Here is a 13560-nt window from a genome sequence, read left to right as displayed (position 1 = left end):
TCAATAAGCAGGTGGACTCACTGCCCACCTGGTTTTATATTATTAACAACGTACGGTGTGGTTGAAGTTCCTCAAGTGACGTACTCTGAATGTAGCGATGGTTAATGAGGCATTCACTGTGTCTACCTGTGTTTTATTAGTTATACTGTTTATTAACTACATAAATATACAGCACATTCACAAGGACCGTTTTGGTTAGACATCTAATAAATAATTTCAAGTTCTTTGAAAGCCTCTACACAGGCTTAGCCCACCTTGAACAGTGTTTTCATTTATGTTGTCTCATTAGACCTTTGGGAGTGTACAGCCTGTGATGGACTGACATGCCCCCCATCCTCCTTTGTATCACTTGAGTTCACGTACATTAAATTGGGTCAGTAATCCAAAACAATATTTTAAAAAGGCAATGATCAGGGCACTTTTATTTAGAAAACATTTCAAAAATAATTCACACAATGCATCATGTAAGGATTCCTCACAAATGATCTAACTTGTGATCAAGACATTTGTCTTCATTGAGACAGAAAATCTGCATCTGCATCAATAACCTTACTTGGTGATTTCTCAAAGTAAAAGAGGAAATATTTTATGACTCCAGTAACTCAAAAAGCCAAAACAAAACATGAAGATCAGATATAATCTCATGCAGGAGCTTACAACAGATAGATGGTGAAGTGTTCATGATCATACTGGCTCACATTCAAAGCTCTCCTTAACTTCCTCTGCTTTAATTATGAAGACAATACTGTAATACTTGCGGAATATTATTGCTACTCTCCTTAGAATCCATGAGTACTACGTTCATAAAAGTCATGTCCCACTGAATTAAAGTACCATTTCCCTTTGTCAAAACTTTAAGCAGCACAGCTGGCAGTATTTCCATTTATCATGCCACTTGTATACACACTATAATTGCACTTATGGAGTCCAAGTGACTTTTATAGGCTTGAATGTCCAAGCGTCAGGGTGACCCATGTGCATCAGGTCTTTGTATGGGGAAGTGCTCCACTTGAAGGGCGGCACCTGGTCCCATGTTGGCCCATTTACTGCCATCATAGCATAGTCAGAAAACATCCTGTAGGACGTCATCTGCACAGGAACAAACACAATGCATCACATTTAGCAAACATCTCCTTCACCTGCCACACTCACAGAGAACACACAAAAAAAGATTTGGGGGCATTATGGGTAAAAGTCTGGGCACAGAGATGTGTGACGGAAAGATATTAAATCAGAAAAATGAAAACCTTCATGTCCGTTCCTCCATGTTGTCTCTGCCTTAAGGCGCCAAACGGATATGTTCCATTAGCTGGGTTCAGGTCTGAACGGGCTGAGATAGCATTCTCTCCATTCGCAGGCGGATCACAGCCTTTACACTTTGACAGTGGGTCTTCTTTGAAGTTATTGTACCTGAAGAGAGACACATGCATTTCACAAATGAAATTACAGTTAGTTTAAAATCTAAAATAGAGCATTAAATTTTGTATTATGCCCATCCAACCAGCCTATGATGGAAATGTCCACCACCAAACCTGTGCAACACCTCACCTCATGAGGCGGATCATTGAGTCCTCATCTGTGACAAACGTCTGGTTTCTCTTGAATATCTGAGCCCGAGGATTCTGGTCTAGAGAGAACCATGGGCCAAACTTCTCAACCAGCTCATTGCAGCCGCTGGCATTGAATATTTTCTCATAGTACCTGAATACAAGCACATATGAACAAAAGACACATAACACAATTAGACAACAATAAGAACAAATGTAATCTAGAGTATATGTTAACATTCAGTTCAGACTGGAGACTTACGGTATGTTGTAACTTGCCCAGTACCCTTTCTTCATCAGTTCCTGAGTTTTATCAGAGAAAACAATGAGTCCCCTGCAGAGTTAAAACATAAGAAAAGCTTAGTTTAGGTGGCATGTTTAGAAATCATACTTAGAATTAGTGGACTAATCTTTGTTTTAAGATTGGATGTAAAGGCTTACGGAATCTGCTCCAGCACAACAAGGAGCTTCTCTTTAATATCAGTCTTCCCTGGAGTGAAGTGGTTATAGTCTACAATCATCCACTGGTTGTTATACCTAAAAACACAAACATGCACAAACAATCCACACTGAGCACACAACCTTTAACCTTCTAGTGTTTTCTGATTTTCATTTTTTCATTTATTCCCTGAACTGAAGTAGCTTCATAACCACATTACAGCTATATCACCCAACTGACTTTCCATGTCACTCTTGATTATGCAGTAAATGGCCTTTTTTCTGCTTCCTTCACGGCTATCAGTCCACATGACGGTCTAAGGTCACGCTTAATCTTAGCTAGCTTGTCATCAACGGGAATTGTGACCACAGGTCAAAAAGCAGCAGCTGCTCAGGAGATTACATCGGGACGAAGCGGTGATAATGTTGGCTAAAAAGTCTGACAGCCAGGTTCGCCGTGGCGTGTAAAACTCACGTTCCACTGTTGTACTTGCTGAATATCTCGGCCCACTCTTGGCCAGAAGCAGCCAGTCGATTAGCCACAATGTTCCTCAGCCATTCCAGGACGGTTCCTGTGGGCTGCACAAACTTCCAGAGAGCATCGTTACTGTTGCCGATGGTGGTTTCCAAAGTAACCTGGAGACACAATGTAGAGTAAGAACAAAGAGCTGCATCATCTAAAATACTGCAGTTTATTCTTAACACCCAGCTGGATTGTGCCAAGTACAAGGAGTTCATCTCACCAAGCCACTACTTAGGATATAAAAGTCATCTCCAGAGAAGATGGACCCAGGATAAGATGAGAATGCCTGCGTTCCTCCAGGAAGAGGATCATTGTCTGAAAAATAGTAAGTGCATAAAAATCTGTATTCACATCATAGACGGCCCAAAAGAAGTCAAGAGTTTGGTTCTTTTGGAAAGAGCCAAACAAGCTGTATCCCCCTGTTTCCAGTCTTTATGCTAAGATAAGACAAGCAACTGCTGGCTGTAGCTTCATACTTACCCTGCAGAATCAGGAGTGGTATTGATCTTCTCATCTAAGTCTCATCAAGTAAGCAAATAAGCATATTTCCACAAAGAATATGTCTTTAATGTGAATACTGAGGGACTCCAGAATGGGAGCAGTGATGAGCAGGACACACAACTGATCAATAAACTACCTGAAGGAGAAACTTTGAAGGCAAAGATGTATTTCTTCATGATGCGCAGCATGGACTGGTAGGTGTTCCAGGTGTCATGTGACACCAGCAGGTCCCTATTGTCTGGCAACAGCTTAATGAGAGCGGAACAGGATCCGGATCCAAGAGGTTGAGTTTGGCTGGACTTATTCAGAGCTGATTCCAAATCCTCCAGATCTCCGCCCAGTTGGAAAAGTCTAGTTGGACAGAGCAGCAGTGGGGAATGTGAGAACAGCCAGAAGCAAAGGTTATGGTCTCAGGCACTTTGAATAAACATGTTTGATTAATACAAGATGCGGAAAACCACTTACAAGAAGCCAAATGGGTTGAAGGAGAATGACCCTACTGGGAACGACAGCTCATCATTGTAGCTGTCCTCCAGACCTTTCAGCTGCAGCAGTACCAGACGCACCTGACGAGCAGAAACAGAGAGTGAACACCTCATTTCTGACAACTAAACATTTTTGCATCCATGCAAGGAATTTTATTCATCCTACAAACGCTCTTCAGGCACCTGATACCAGTAAGGTGAACTTGGCTGCTTCTGAATTTGCTCCTGAACCCACTGCAGATTAGTTGTGATGAAAGCCTTAAGGCGCTCGCAGTAGCCAGTTTCAGACGTGAAGGGCCCACAGTAACCCATCAGAGTGTTCATCCAGTGCTTATAGATGAGCTATAACAAACATACACAAAGGCTTAACCTTAAATTAAATGTCAAGTAAGTGAATAAAGGATTCTGATCCTTCGGTAAGTCCAGCGCAAACTGACCTGAGACGTGAGCGCAGCCTCCACTGCACCGGCAGCATAAGCCTGGATACTGTCATTGTACCGACTGTTGGTAGTGACCTCCAAGAAAGACCAGCTGAAAAGAGAGGACATGTGAATAGTGTCTCATCTGAGGACCATTCTCAGTCTTTGGATCCCAGTTTGTTACATATTCTTCAGCTTCCTCCTTGTCAAATCAGACATGTTCAGTACTCCCTGAGATATCCTGGTGCACAGATACAGAATGATGCTTACTTACCCTTGGCTCTCATTTATCACATTACTCTTATGCCATGAATTCATATGCATTTATTTGATCTACTGATGCATTTACTAGTGTTTTTTTTTTTTTTTTTTTTTTACCATTCTTCTGGCTATTTCCACCTCTCCTGTCACGTGGTTCTATGCTATGTGTAGAGATGCAAAATACAGATTAGACGATACAGCTGAAACGTTTGGGTCAATTAGTTAAAAAGCAGAGAAATTCATCAGCAACAATTTTGTTAATCATTAAATTAAGATGGTTTGGCTAATCAAGCAATCAAAACGGCAATCACTTCCTGGTTGCAGCTTGTAAAGTGAGATGATTGGTGCTTTTACTCAGTATTATAACATTGTAACTTACATACGTTTGGGCTGCTCGGACACTTTATCAACGGAGTCAACTGATATGTTCAGTGTTATATTTAAGAATAATAAATTAATTATTAGATATAATGAAAACAATCGTTAGCCGAAAACTTAACTTCAATCATTTTGTTACCAAATCTTTTCGCCTGCCTCATTAAACGGCACAGCCGGCAGAGGTAACCATGCAGGCCATGAAGAAAGATTTTTTTTATGTTTTGACCTGCAACAAAGCCACAAGCTAGAGTCCCTCCTGTTAAAACCTGCACTCAGCTCACCCAGACGTTGTAATGTCATCAGTGAAGTTCGCCCAAGCTACGAAATCTTCTCGGTATCCCTCGAGCACAGAAAGCTTTCCGGTTTGTTTGTCAATAACAGCGGTTCGTATTTCAGCTCGAACAGACGCACACATAAAACATAAAGTGGATAACACTGCTAAAACATTGAAAATCGTTGAAAAAGCAACGCCGAACGCCCTGCTCGGTCTGTACGCCATGTTTACATGAACAAGTCACATGATACTGCGGCGACAGGTCACTTGACACGGATGGTACTTTCAAAATAAAAGTCTAAATTCGTTTCTTGAATTCTTTAGTTGAGTCACTTAGAAAAACATTCAAAACACGACACATCAAACATACAGCTTTTAAACAATGACACCAAATTTTATATAAAAACCAGTCATCTTTCTTTGATCTTCCATTCTATACAAAATGTGTAATGTAAGAAATCCAGAGGTTCTCAAAGTTCCGCAAAATTCCTTCTTCACACAGGTCATCATTTTGTTCACAGTTCTATTCATACTGAAAACCCAGGAGCACTGATCAGAGACACCAGCGTTTAAGGAGCTCAGTCTTCAACAACCCCATCAGTTTCCATCGTGTCCAGAATTCCCTCCAACACCTCGGACTTTCGCTGCTTCTTGGCGGCCACTGACATGGAGAATAAATAACACATTAATAAACGGCGCAGTTGTTATCATTTGTGCACATTTCTTCAAACAAACGATCGTGGATTTACCATGAAAGTGCTCCGCTGTTTTCCGTCTCAGTGTCTCTACTGTTTCTTCAGCATCAGCCCACTCCAGCACGAGGCGCCTCCCGTACAGATGGGTGCTGTGACACAGTGCAGCAAATGCTTTCTATAGAGGGAACAGGGGCATAGTGTTTATGATCATCATCGTGTACACTTTAATGTTGCACTAACAGACAGTGAATGTCACAAACACACAAACCTTAGCATCCTGTTTGGTGAGGAAGTCAATAAAGCCAAATCCCCTATGATTCCCTGAACCAGCAGCTTTCTTTGGGAGACGGACTGTTTTCAGCTCTCCAAATGTACTGAAAGGACAGAGGGAAGAAACCATAATATTAAATTATGTCGCTCGCTAACTTGTGAATAAAAACAGTCATGTGTGTGCGTGTGTGTGTGTGTGTGTGTGACTGCTACCAGAAGAGTTCCCGAATTTCTCTAACAGTGGCCTGGAAGGGGATGTTGCGCACAAGGATTTTGGATCCTGTCTGTTTCTTCTCAGCTTGCTTCTTCTTGCGTGACACCTCAGTAGTCCTGATCACAGAGGACAAGCACTGAATTAATAATGGCAACACAAACAAATCAAATTTCTGTCTCAGAAACCCTCACAGTCTTTTACCAGTAAGTGATATTTTCATGGGCATTTCAGCCGAGTTAACATGTTATACTGTAACTGTGACCCATGCTGCTCACACATGACTGAAACCATTATGTCCTAGTTTACTACTAAACACTTTACCTTTAATACACTTGTAATTTCACTATATTAATAAAGATGACAGGCACTTCTTTGTAAAATGAATTAATGAGCCACCATCTTCTGAGGCACGTCTTACCTTGTCGCTCTCTCAGAAATCTTCAGCTCTAACTTGTGATCATCCACAGTACAGTGCTGGTGGAGGGTTGAGATGAAGAACACACATTAGTCAAGAAGCAGAGAAAAGCTGGGAGAGGTTCAGAGAGGAAAAAGGGACGATACCTGGAGCTGCCTCAGGGCTTTCTGCGCCGCCTCTGCTGTCTGATAGTGGACGAAACCGTAGCCCATCGACAACAGCTTGCCTGGAAATCAAACCAACATTGTAAAGTGGCTGTTTACTGATTCAGAGATAAAAAATAAATATATAAATCCAGCTTTTGCAAGGCCTGAGAAACCAAAAGGACAATACAGATATTCCCCTCTGACAGAAAATGTGTTCAAATGCACGATATGTGACTTTGGTACAGGTAAATTCTGTATTGTTTTCCAAACTGAAGCATACACAGCTGGTGAATGTAACACTTATGGATGTAAAAGATGCTCATTTTAATGTTTAGTACCTGTTTTATCTTTCTTCTTGGAGATGGAGCAGGACTTGACCTTCCCATATTTGGAGAATGTCTGTAACCAATAAAGAAAACATAGTTGAACATCACCTTCTGATTAAAGACTCATTCAATATTAATGCATAACTGAGGCTTGTTTTCACGACTTGAACTACCTCCTGTAGTTGCTCCTCTGTCGTGCTGAAATTAAGGTTCTTAATGAAAAGTGTGGAACCAGATTCCTCCTCTTCCTCCTCCTCTTCTTCTTCTTCCACTTCCTCTTTCTTCTCCTCTTTCACTGCTTCCTTCTTTTCTAATACTTGGTTAGACAGAACCAAACAATATTCTGATTATTCAAAGAACTCTTTCATGTCTAAAAAAACTACCGAACTTGAAAAAGATTGTTAAGTTGATGCATTTGAGGGATATTTTACCTGGTTCTGGTTTGGCTGCCACAAACACGCCCACAGGTGCCCACTCCAAATACAGAGGGACGTGTTGAAACTAGAGTGTTCAGAGACAAGAAGAAGTCTTTAAAGCCCGTCTCCTCAAACAAACGCCGCATGTGCAGGTTTTGCTGGTAAGAAGCTGTACACACCTTGCTGTACGCCAGCCGAGTGAAGGCTCGCTTTGCCTCGGTTGGTTCAAGGAACTCGATGATGGCGGTGAGTCCTGAGGGCGGCAGCAGCACTCGGCCCAAAGAGCCATAAGGTGAGAAGAGCTCCTCCAGCTCTGACACCGTCACTCCAGCTGGAAGGTTTTTCACCAGGATCACAGTCGTGCTCCTCGCTGCTGCCGCCTGTAAACCAGAGGGAAACAGCAAATACGGTTAACAACTTTAGCCAAAGTTTACATGATTACAAGCATGGTAAATCATTTATAGTCCATTTAACAAGGAGCAAGAAGGAGTTTGTTTTAATCACACCTGACTGAAGGAGTCCAGACTGACAGCGTTGTCGAGTAGAAACTGTCGAGTCTCCTGAACGATCTGTGTCTCACCCAGAGCCATCCTCACTGCAACGCTTCCCTTCGACTCCTGCAGAGAAGTTTAAAGAAACTTCAAAAGCCCAAACAAATGGCTCAGTGGGCTTAATGCATTCACATGCTGACGTGGCTGCAGCATTTTAAAAAGGACGCATTAAGACAGAAACCCTCTTCTTCATTTGCTGTGTGGGCTCGGTGTGGGTGCCAAAGCAGAGAGCCACGGCAAAAAGTGTTACTCACGTGGTCCAGGACTTGGCTTTTTGTGGTGTTGTATTTTTCAGCAATGGCATCTGCCACTGCACTCGTGCCCACAAACAGGGTGTTCCAGTTGTGGGAGCTAAAACACAGTGAATGAGAGGGATGAGGGGAGGGTCGTGTAATTGAACACAAAAATAAAGCTATTCATCAATTCGGTCTTCCTCGTTAGCACATTCGAAGGAACCACAAAGAAGCGGAGGGTGAACGTGATCATACACACCTGGAGCTCGAAGCTTTACTTTTAGCATCTTTTTGCCGTTTGTAAGACGAAGAGCCGGGACCACCAGCATCTGAGGAGTCGCTCTTTTCCTTCTTCACTGTGGAGGGAAGCAGGTGAAGCATCCTGCCCTGAAAGCACGAGAGAACGATTGTTTGTAACCAGCCTCTGAAAATCAATCTGCACGACTAAATCCTGAACCAATCAGCTCCTGTTTGTGTGCTGTAGAGAGACGGAGATCCAGTACCTGAAATATATGCCCGTCCAGCTGAGCCAGAGCTGTCACAGCATTCTCTGGTATCATGTAGGTAATGAAAGCGAATCCTTTAGGTTTCTTGGTCAGACTGTCAATAGGGAAGTGAACCTCAGACAAAGGACCTGCAAAGATTGTAAAATTATTCTAAACTCCAAACAGGAGCTAATATATTTTTTGCAGGAGCAGTTTTCTTTATTCACCATGTTCAGAAAAAAGCTCTTTGATCTCTTCCTCGGTGCAGGTGTAAGGAAGGTTCCTGATGAAGAGTCGACCTGACTCTGCAATATCTTCCTCCTCCTCGTCCTCCTTGAGCTTCCTGATGAAGTTTCTGTCAATTTCTTTGTCCTGTCTGTCTCTCTTGCTCTTACCCCCAGAGGCATCCACGCGGAAGACCTCGATGTAACGCCCACCTGAAAACACAGGTGGTCAGCGTTAGCCAGGAGACCCGATCACACACGTCGAGGTGGGTGATTAAGACAAGATGTAAAACATGTCAAATAAAATGTAACTAAAGAGAAGGCAAAAGAGTCCAAGGTGAAAGGTCTTCATTTGTCTCATCAACAGTCCAAAAACATTCAGTTTATTAAAATGTAACACCAAGAGAAGACAAATTTTCACATTTGGGAACCTGGAACAAGCAAATGTTTTGAATTTCTGCTTGACATTACATTTAAACAATATCAAAACAGTTGCAGATTAGTTTTCTGTCGATCAATCACTGCAGCAGTGTAAGATCATTTTACCACTACACCTGGTCACACACCTAACATGCACAAAAAGTAAGGACGAGATATAATATTTCTCACCGATGTAGTCTTTATTCTTCTTCAAGGCCTTTTCCACCTGTTCCTCAGAGTGCAAGTCCACATATACGTAACCTGAAACACACACAAAAGACACCTGTGCTGACAGACGAGCCTGTATACAGACAACACACACACAGACACACACACACAGACAGCTGTCTACCGGCCACACGGATGTTATACAGTATAATAAACCTATAAAATATTGTCTGCATATGTTACACAGAGAAAAACATCTGATCTACATTAAAACACCTTCAATAACAGAATAACAGACCTGTTCTGTTTCCGCTTTCGTTCTTTCCAATCCTGATGGCTGCAGGCTTCAGCGGGGTCATGAACTCCCGAATTTGTTGCTATTGGTGTCACACATAAAACAAATGTTGGCGTCACAGACGCATGAAACACACAGAATGCTTTTAAAGTGGAACATCTTACTGCGCCTCTGGACTCTTGTGCACTCACCTCTTTCACACTGAACGGGGCGCCTCGCAGCTTCACCGTGAACTCTGTCGCCGGCTCCATCTGCAACAAACACACGTGGGTGTAAACCTGTGCAAGCTGAAAACAAACCGAACAGTAATGTTTGACGTGCAGATTCGCTTGGACAGTCACCTCTTGTTTGGCAGTTTTCTTCGCTTTGCTCGGCTTCTTGCCCTCAGAGGAAACTGAGGTTTTGGTCTTTGAGGTGTTTTCTCTGTCACCGCTCTCATAGGCGCTGTCTGTGTGCTGCACAGGGCCACGGCCCTCATCATCACCCCCCTCACCATCCTCCTCCTCCTCACTGTCCTCCATGGTGTCCTCTGTCTTTGCCACCTTTGAGCGAAGGTACTCCATGTCTGATAAGCCAGACGTCAGTGCTTCTTTAGTGGCACCTGAAAGCAACAACACGATACTTAAACCAGCCAATCACGCACACGTCATGTATACACTGCATCTCCCTTTAACTGTTTTTTTCTAATTCTACTTTATTCAATTTAAAGGCTTCACATGTACCAAAGTTACAATCAGTAAGCCCCATTTCTTTTAATTTGTTTGCATGAATGTTTCCCATGTATACATTTATATATTCATATACACTACTTATATATGTATTTAGCATATTAAGGATCTCTGTCATTTACATATTGTGAATAAAGGTTTATTTCATGTTATAACCATCAGTTGTATCCCAGTTCAGGGGCTGCAGCCATCTGCTCCCCCTTAAATGAGACTGTGCAGTCAAATATAGTGTAAATACGAGCTGTAAACTGGGGAAAGTCTCATGACTTTGGGCATCATGAAGAAGTTAAAGAAACACATGAAGGGTAACTAACAGATGCTCTCACTGGTAAATGCTGAAGAAGTCTGAGGATTCAGCTCCTAACCTGGGACACAGTTTCTGTTTACCTTCACTAAGAGGGGACCACCACTACCAACCTTCATCATCACTGTCGTCATCTCGTTCTTCTTCCTCGTCCTCACCCTCTGACTGGTCTGAATCAAAGTTGAGGTAATCGTCTGAAGCCAGCTTCTTCTTGCTCTTGTTCTTTGCGCGTCCATCGTCGGGATCGGCCGTTTGCTGCATGCTGTCATTCGCCCACGTTGGTGCTTGGCTTCGATTCTGATGCACTGACAGAAACTCCTTGAAGCCCTGATCCTCTTCCAGCTGACAAACACAGCGAGTGGACGCACAATGAATAAAATGTCACAAAAACAAAACAGAGACAACACACAACAATTATTAGACGGTTCTGGGTCGACACAGGATGCTCAGTGATGAAGTTAGATGAAGTGCCACAAAAAAAAATAACCACTGCAGGTAAATTCATGCAGATAAGACAATGTTGAATTAAGTAAACTGTTGCTGAAGTATTCAACTAATGAATAACCAAAGAAGATGATGAATCTGATATTCCCTCAGACACAGCTCTCTCGACATTGTGCTATGTGCACATTTCGGTTTCTACCAAAAAAGTATTGAGGTTTGTATCCATGTACAGATTTTACACATTATACACATTTACTCACATTTCCAAGTGCGCTCTTGGCTTCTTTTTTCTGTTCCTTTTTCTGAAGACAGAAACGCAAAGACATATACAGAATTTTTTTAAAGAAGCGACAGTGATATAAAACTACATTATTCTAATAATATCCACTGCGTGTACTAACTGAATACACTTTGGCTACTCAGACAGAAACATAAGATAAAGTGTGGTGATGAGTTTGTCAGAATTACATTGTTAGAAGGACAAAGTTGGATATTGAGGATGTGGATGTAAAAATGCAGGGCATGTCACTGTTTCACTCTGGAGATAATAAAGACTTTCATGAAATTTCTCCCCAGGTTTCAGTGGTGGAAAAAGCATTCAGATCCTTTACTTAAGAAAAAGTAAAAAGGCCCAGGTACCTTCTTGCTGTCAGTGTCCACAGGAGCGGACGGTTTGTCCGGGCCTGAGCTCTTGGTGTGTTTGCTCCACGCTTTAGCTTTAGTGGGGTCTCCAAAGGCTTTACACATCTCCACCTGGAATAAAGGACAGCCAGGTGTTCACGCGGGGTTAAAATATCTTAATCACGCCTGTGCAGTGTTCAGTGGCGCCATACCGTCACTCTGGACGTGTCCACGAAGCTCTTGTTGAAATGTTTCAGAGCTCTGTTCGCGTCTTCCTCCGCTTTGAAACCCACAAAGCCGAACTTGCGGAACTTGCCGTCCTTGGTAAACTTCAGAGAGCAGTCCGTCACGGTGCCAAAGGCAGCAAACATCGACCTGAACCTGTCCTCCTTCATCTGCACACAACACACACACACAGTTACATTTCCAGGTGGACTCAAACGAAATGATACCGTTCCTGTCTGCTGACAGGAGGTCGGGTTACTCACCCCATTAGGGAGGTTTTTAACGATGAGTCGCGACATATTTGCAGCTGTTGTAACTCCACTAATATAGCAGAAGCTTGTTTTTTACATATATGTCAACAAACGAGCGTGGACTCTCCTCTAGGTCGCCATGTTTAATGGGAGGAGCTTCTTCTTCTACTTCTTCTTCTTCTTCTTCTTCTTCTCCTCGAGCTTTGGTTTTGCTTATCAACCGTCGTAAGTCAGTGGTGCATTACCGCCGCCTACTGGACCGGAGTGTGGAGCAATAAATAAGCAAGAAAAGAAGAAAAAACAGGTGAAGTCTGCTAAATTTATCTTAATGCAGGTCATTAAGGGAACAGAGGTTGAGATGGAGGAATCTTTCAAGTACCTGGATGGTCACCTGAATTATAACCTGGACTGGACTGACAATACAAAGGCACAATATAAGAAAATCCAGATCAGACTGTATCTACAATTACAATTACAATTACAATTATTCATTTGTTAGACACTTTTATCCAAAGGGACGCACATATGAATTCACACACCCATGGCACAGCACTGGGGGCAGTTTTGGGGTTCAGTATGTTGCCCAAGGATACTTCGGCATGTGGACTGCCGAGGCCAGGGATCCAACCACCGACCTCCTGATCGGTAGACGACCTCCCCTCTGCTGAGGGCTCAGATCATTTGGAGTGCAGGGGCCACTCCTGAGGACCCTTTTTGACCCTGTGGTGGCCTCAATTTGTGACCACTGTGCCCTCGTGGGTTAATCAGCCCTGTGTGGTCTGTGCTTCAGACTGAGTCAGCAGCTTGTTGCATAAAACTCTGTAACACATTGGTAAAAACCTGCATTGTCTGACTTTCTGTGGAGCACACAGTATTTCAATCATGGGTTAGTTTCATGGATGTCTGAACAGCATCACTGAAGAGCACACATGAGAAGACTGGAGTGGGCCACTGAAACAGTGAGGCTGTTTCAGTTTCCAGACTTTTCTTCTCAGTTCATTTTGCTCATCATAAAGAAAAACGTTTCCTTAAAACAGGGATGCTCTTCTGAGCGGCAAAGAAAAGAATTCCAGCCAAAGAAAGAAATGTATTCTGATCCCACCTCCCTAACGGCTACCGGGCCACCGGGAGTTAAGCCGATTATATGATTTGGGAATTTGAGCCAAATACTCAAGAGGAGTACTCTACTGTAACTGAGGGTTAGGGTTAGGGTTAACCCTCTGAACACATTATAAGCAATTTGACTTTCGCTGAAATAGAAATTTGATGAGATGTCACCTACTTTTTTTTTTTTTAAACTTTT

The 13560-nt window shown here is 42.7% G+C and overlaps 2 protein-coding genes across 2 annotated transcripts; both read right to left on the bottom strand.

The window, feature by feature from the left end:
- Nucleotides 1–138: 138 nt before the first annotated feature.
- Nucleotides 139–5125, bottom strand: plbd2 (phospholipase B domain containing 2). Its single transcript, XM_076731031.1, has 12 exons — nucleotides 4834–5125; nucleotides 3932–4025; nucleotides 3678–3836; nucleotides 3475–3575; nucleotides 3146–3360; nucleotides 2729–2823; nucleotides 2461–2621; nucleotides 1989–2084; nucleotides 1810–1881; nucleotides 1549–1701; nucleotides 1248–1410; nucleotides 139–1089 (listed from the first exon to the last, which is right to left on the bottom strand). The coding sequence occupies exons 1-12, from the start codon at nucleotides 5049–5051 to the stop codon at nucleotides 919–921; spliced, it is 1698 nt and encodes a 565-aa protein (XP_076587146.1). The 5' UTR covers nucleotides 5052–5125; the 3' UTR covers nucleotides 139–918.
- Nucleotides 5126–5203: 78 nt separating this feature from the next.
- rbm19 (RNA binding motif protein 19) lies at nucleotides 5204–12442 on the bottom strand. Its single transcript, XM_076731030.1, has 24 exons — nucleotides 12270–12442; nucleotides 11994–12176; nucleotides 11800–11913; nucleotides 11421–11462; nucleotides 10830–11058; nucleotides 10026–10285; nucleotides 9876–9935; nucleotides 9688–9766; nucleotides 9411–9482; nucleotides 8805–9014; nucleotides 8596–8726; nucleotides 8352–8479; nucleotides 8114–8210; nucleotides 7815–7925; nucleotides 7488–7688; nucleotides 7324–7393; nucleotides 7066–7208; nucleotides 6905–6965; nucleotides 6567–6646; nucleotides 6424–6479; nucleotides 6005–6121; nucleotides 5790–5895; nucleotides 5576–5696; nucleotides 5204–5487 (listed from the first exon to the last, which is right to left on the bottom strand). Exons 1-24 carry the CDS (start codon nucleotides 12303–12305, stop codon nucleotides 5405–5407), a joined length of 2790 nt encoding a protein of 929 aa, XP_076587145.1. The 5' UTR covers nucleotides 12306–12442; the 3' UTR covers nucleotides 5204–5404.
- Between the last annotated feature and the right edge of the window lie 1118 nt (nucleotides 12443–13560).

Source organism: Chaetodon auriga, chromosome 5 (assembly GCF_051107435.1).
Source record: "Chaetodon auriga isolate fChaAug3 chromosome 5, fChaAug3.hap1, whole genome shotgun sequence".
In the NCBI taxonomy this organism is placed as follows: domain Eukaryota; kingdom Metazoa; phylum Chordata; class Actinopteri; order Chaetodontiformes; family Chaetodontidae; genus Chaetodon; species Chaetodon auriga.
Note: the sequence above shows the minus strand (reverse complement) of the source record. Positions and strands in the feature narration are given on the sequence as shown.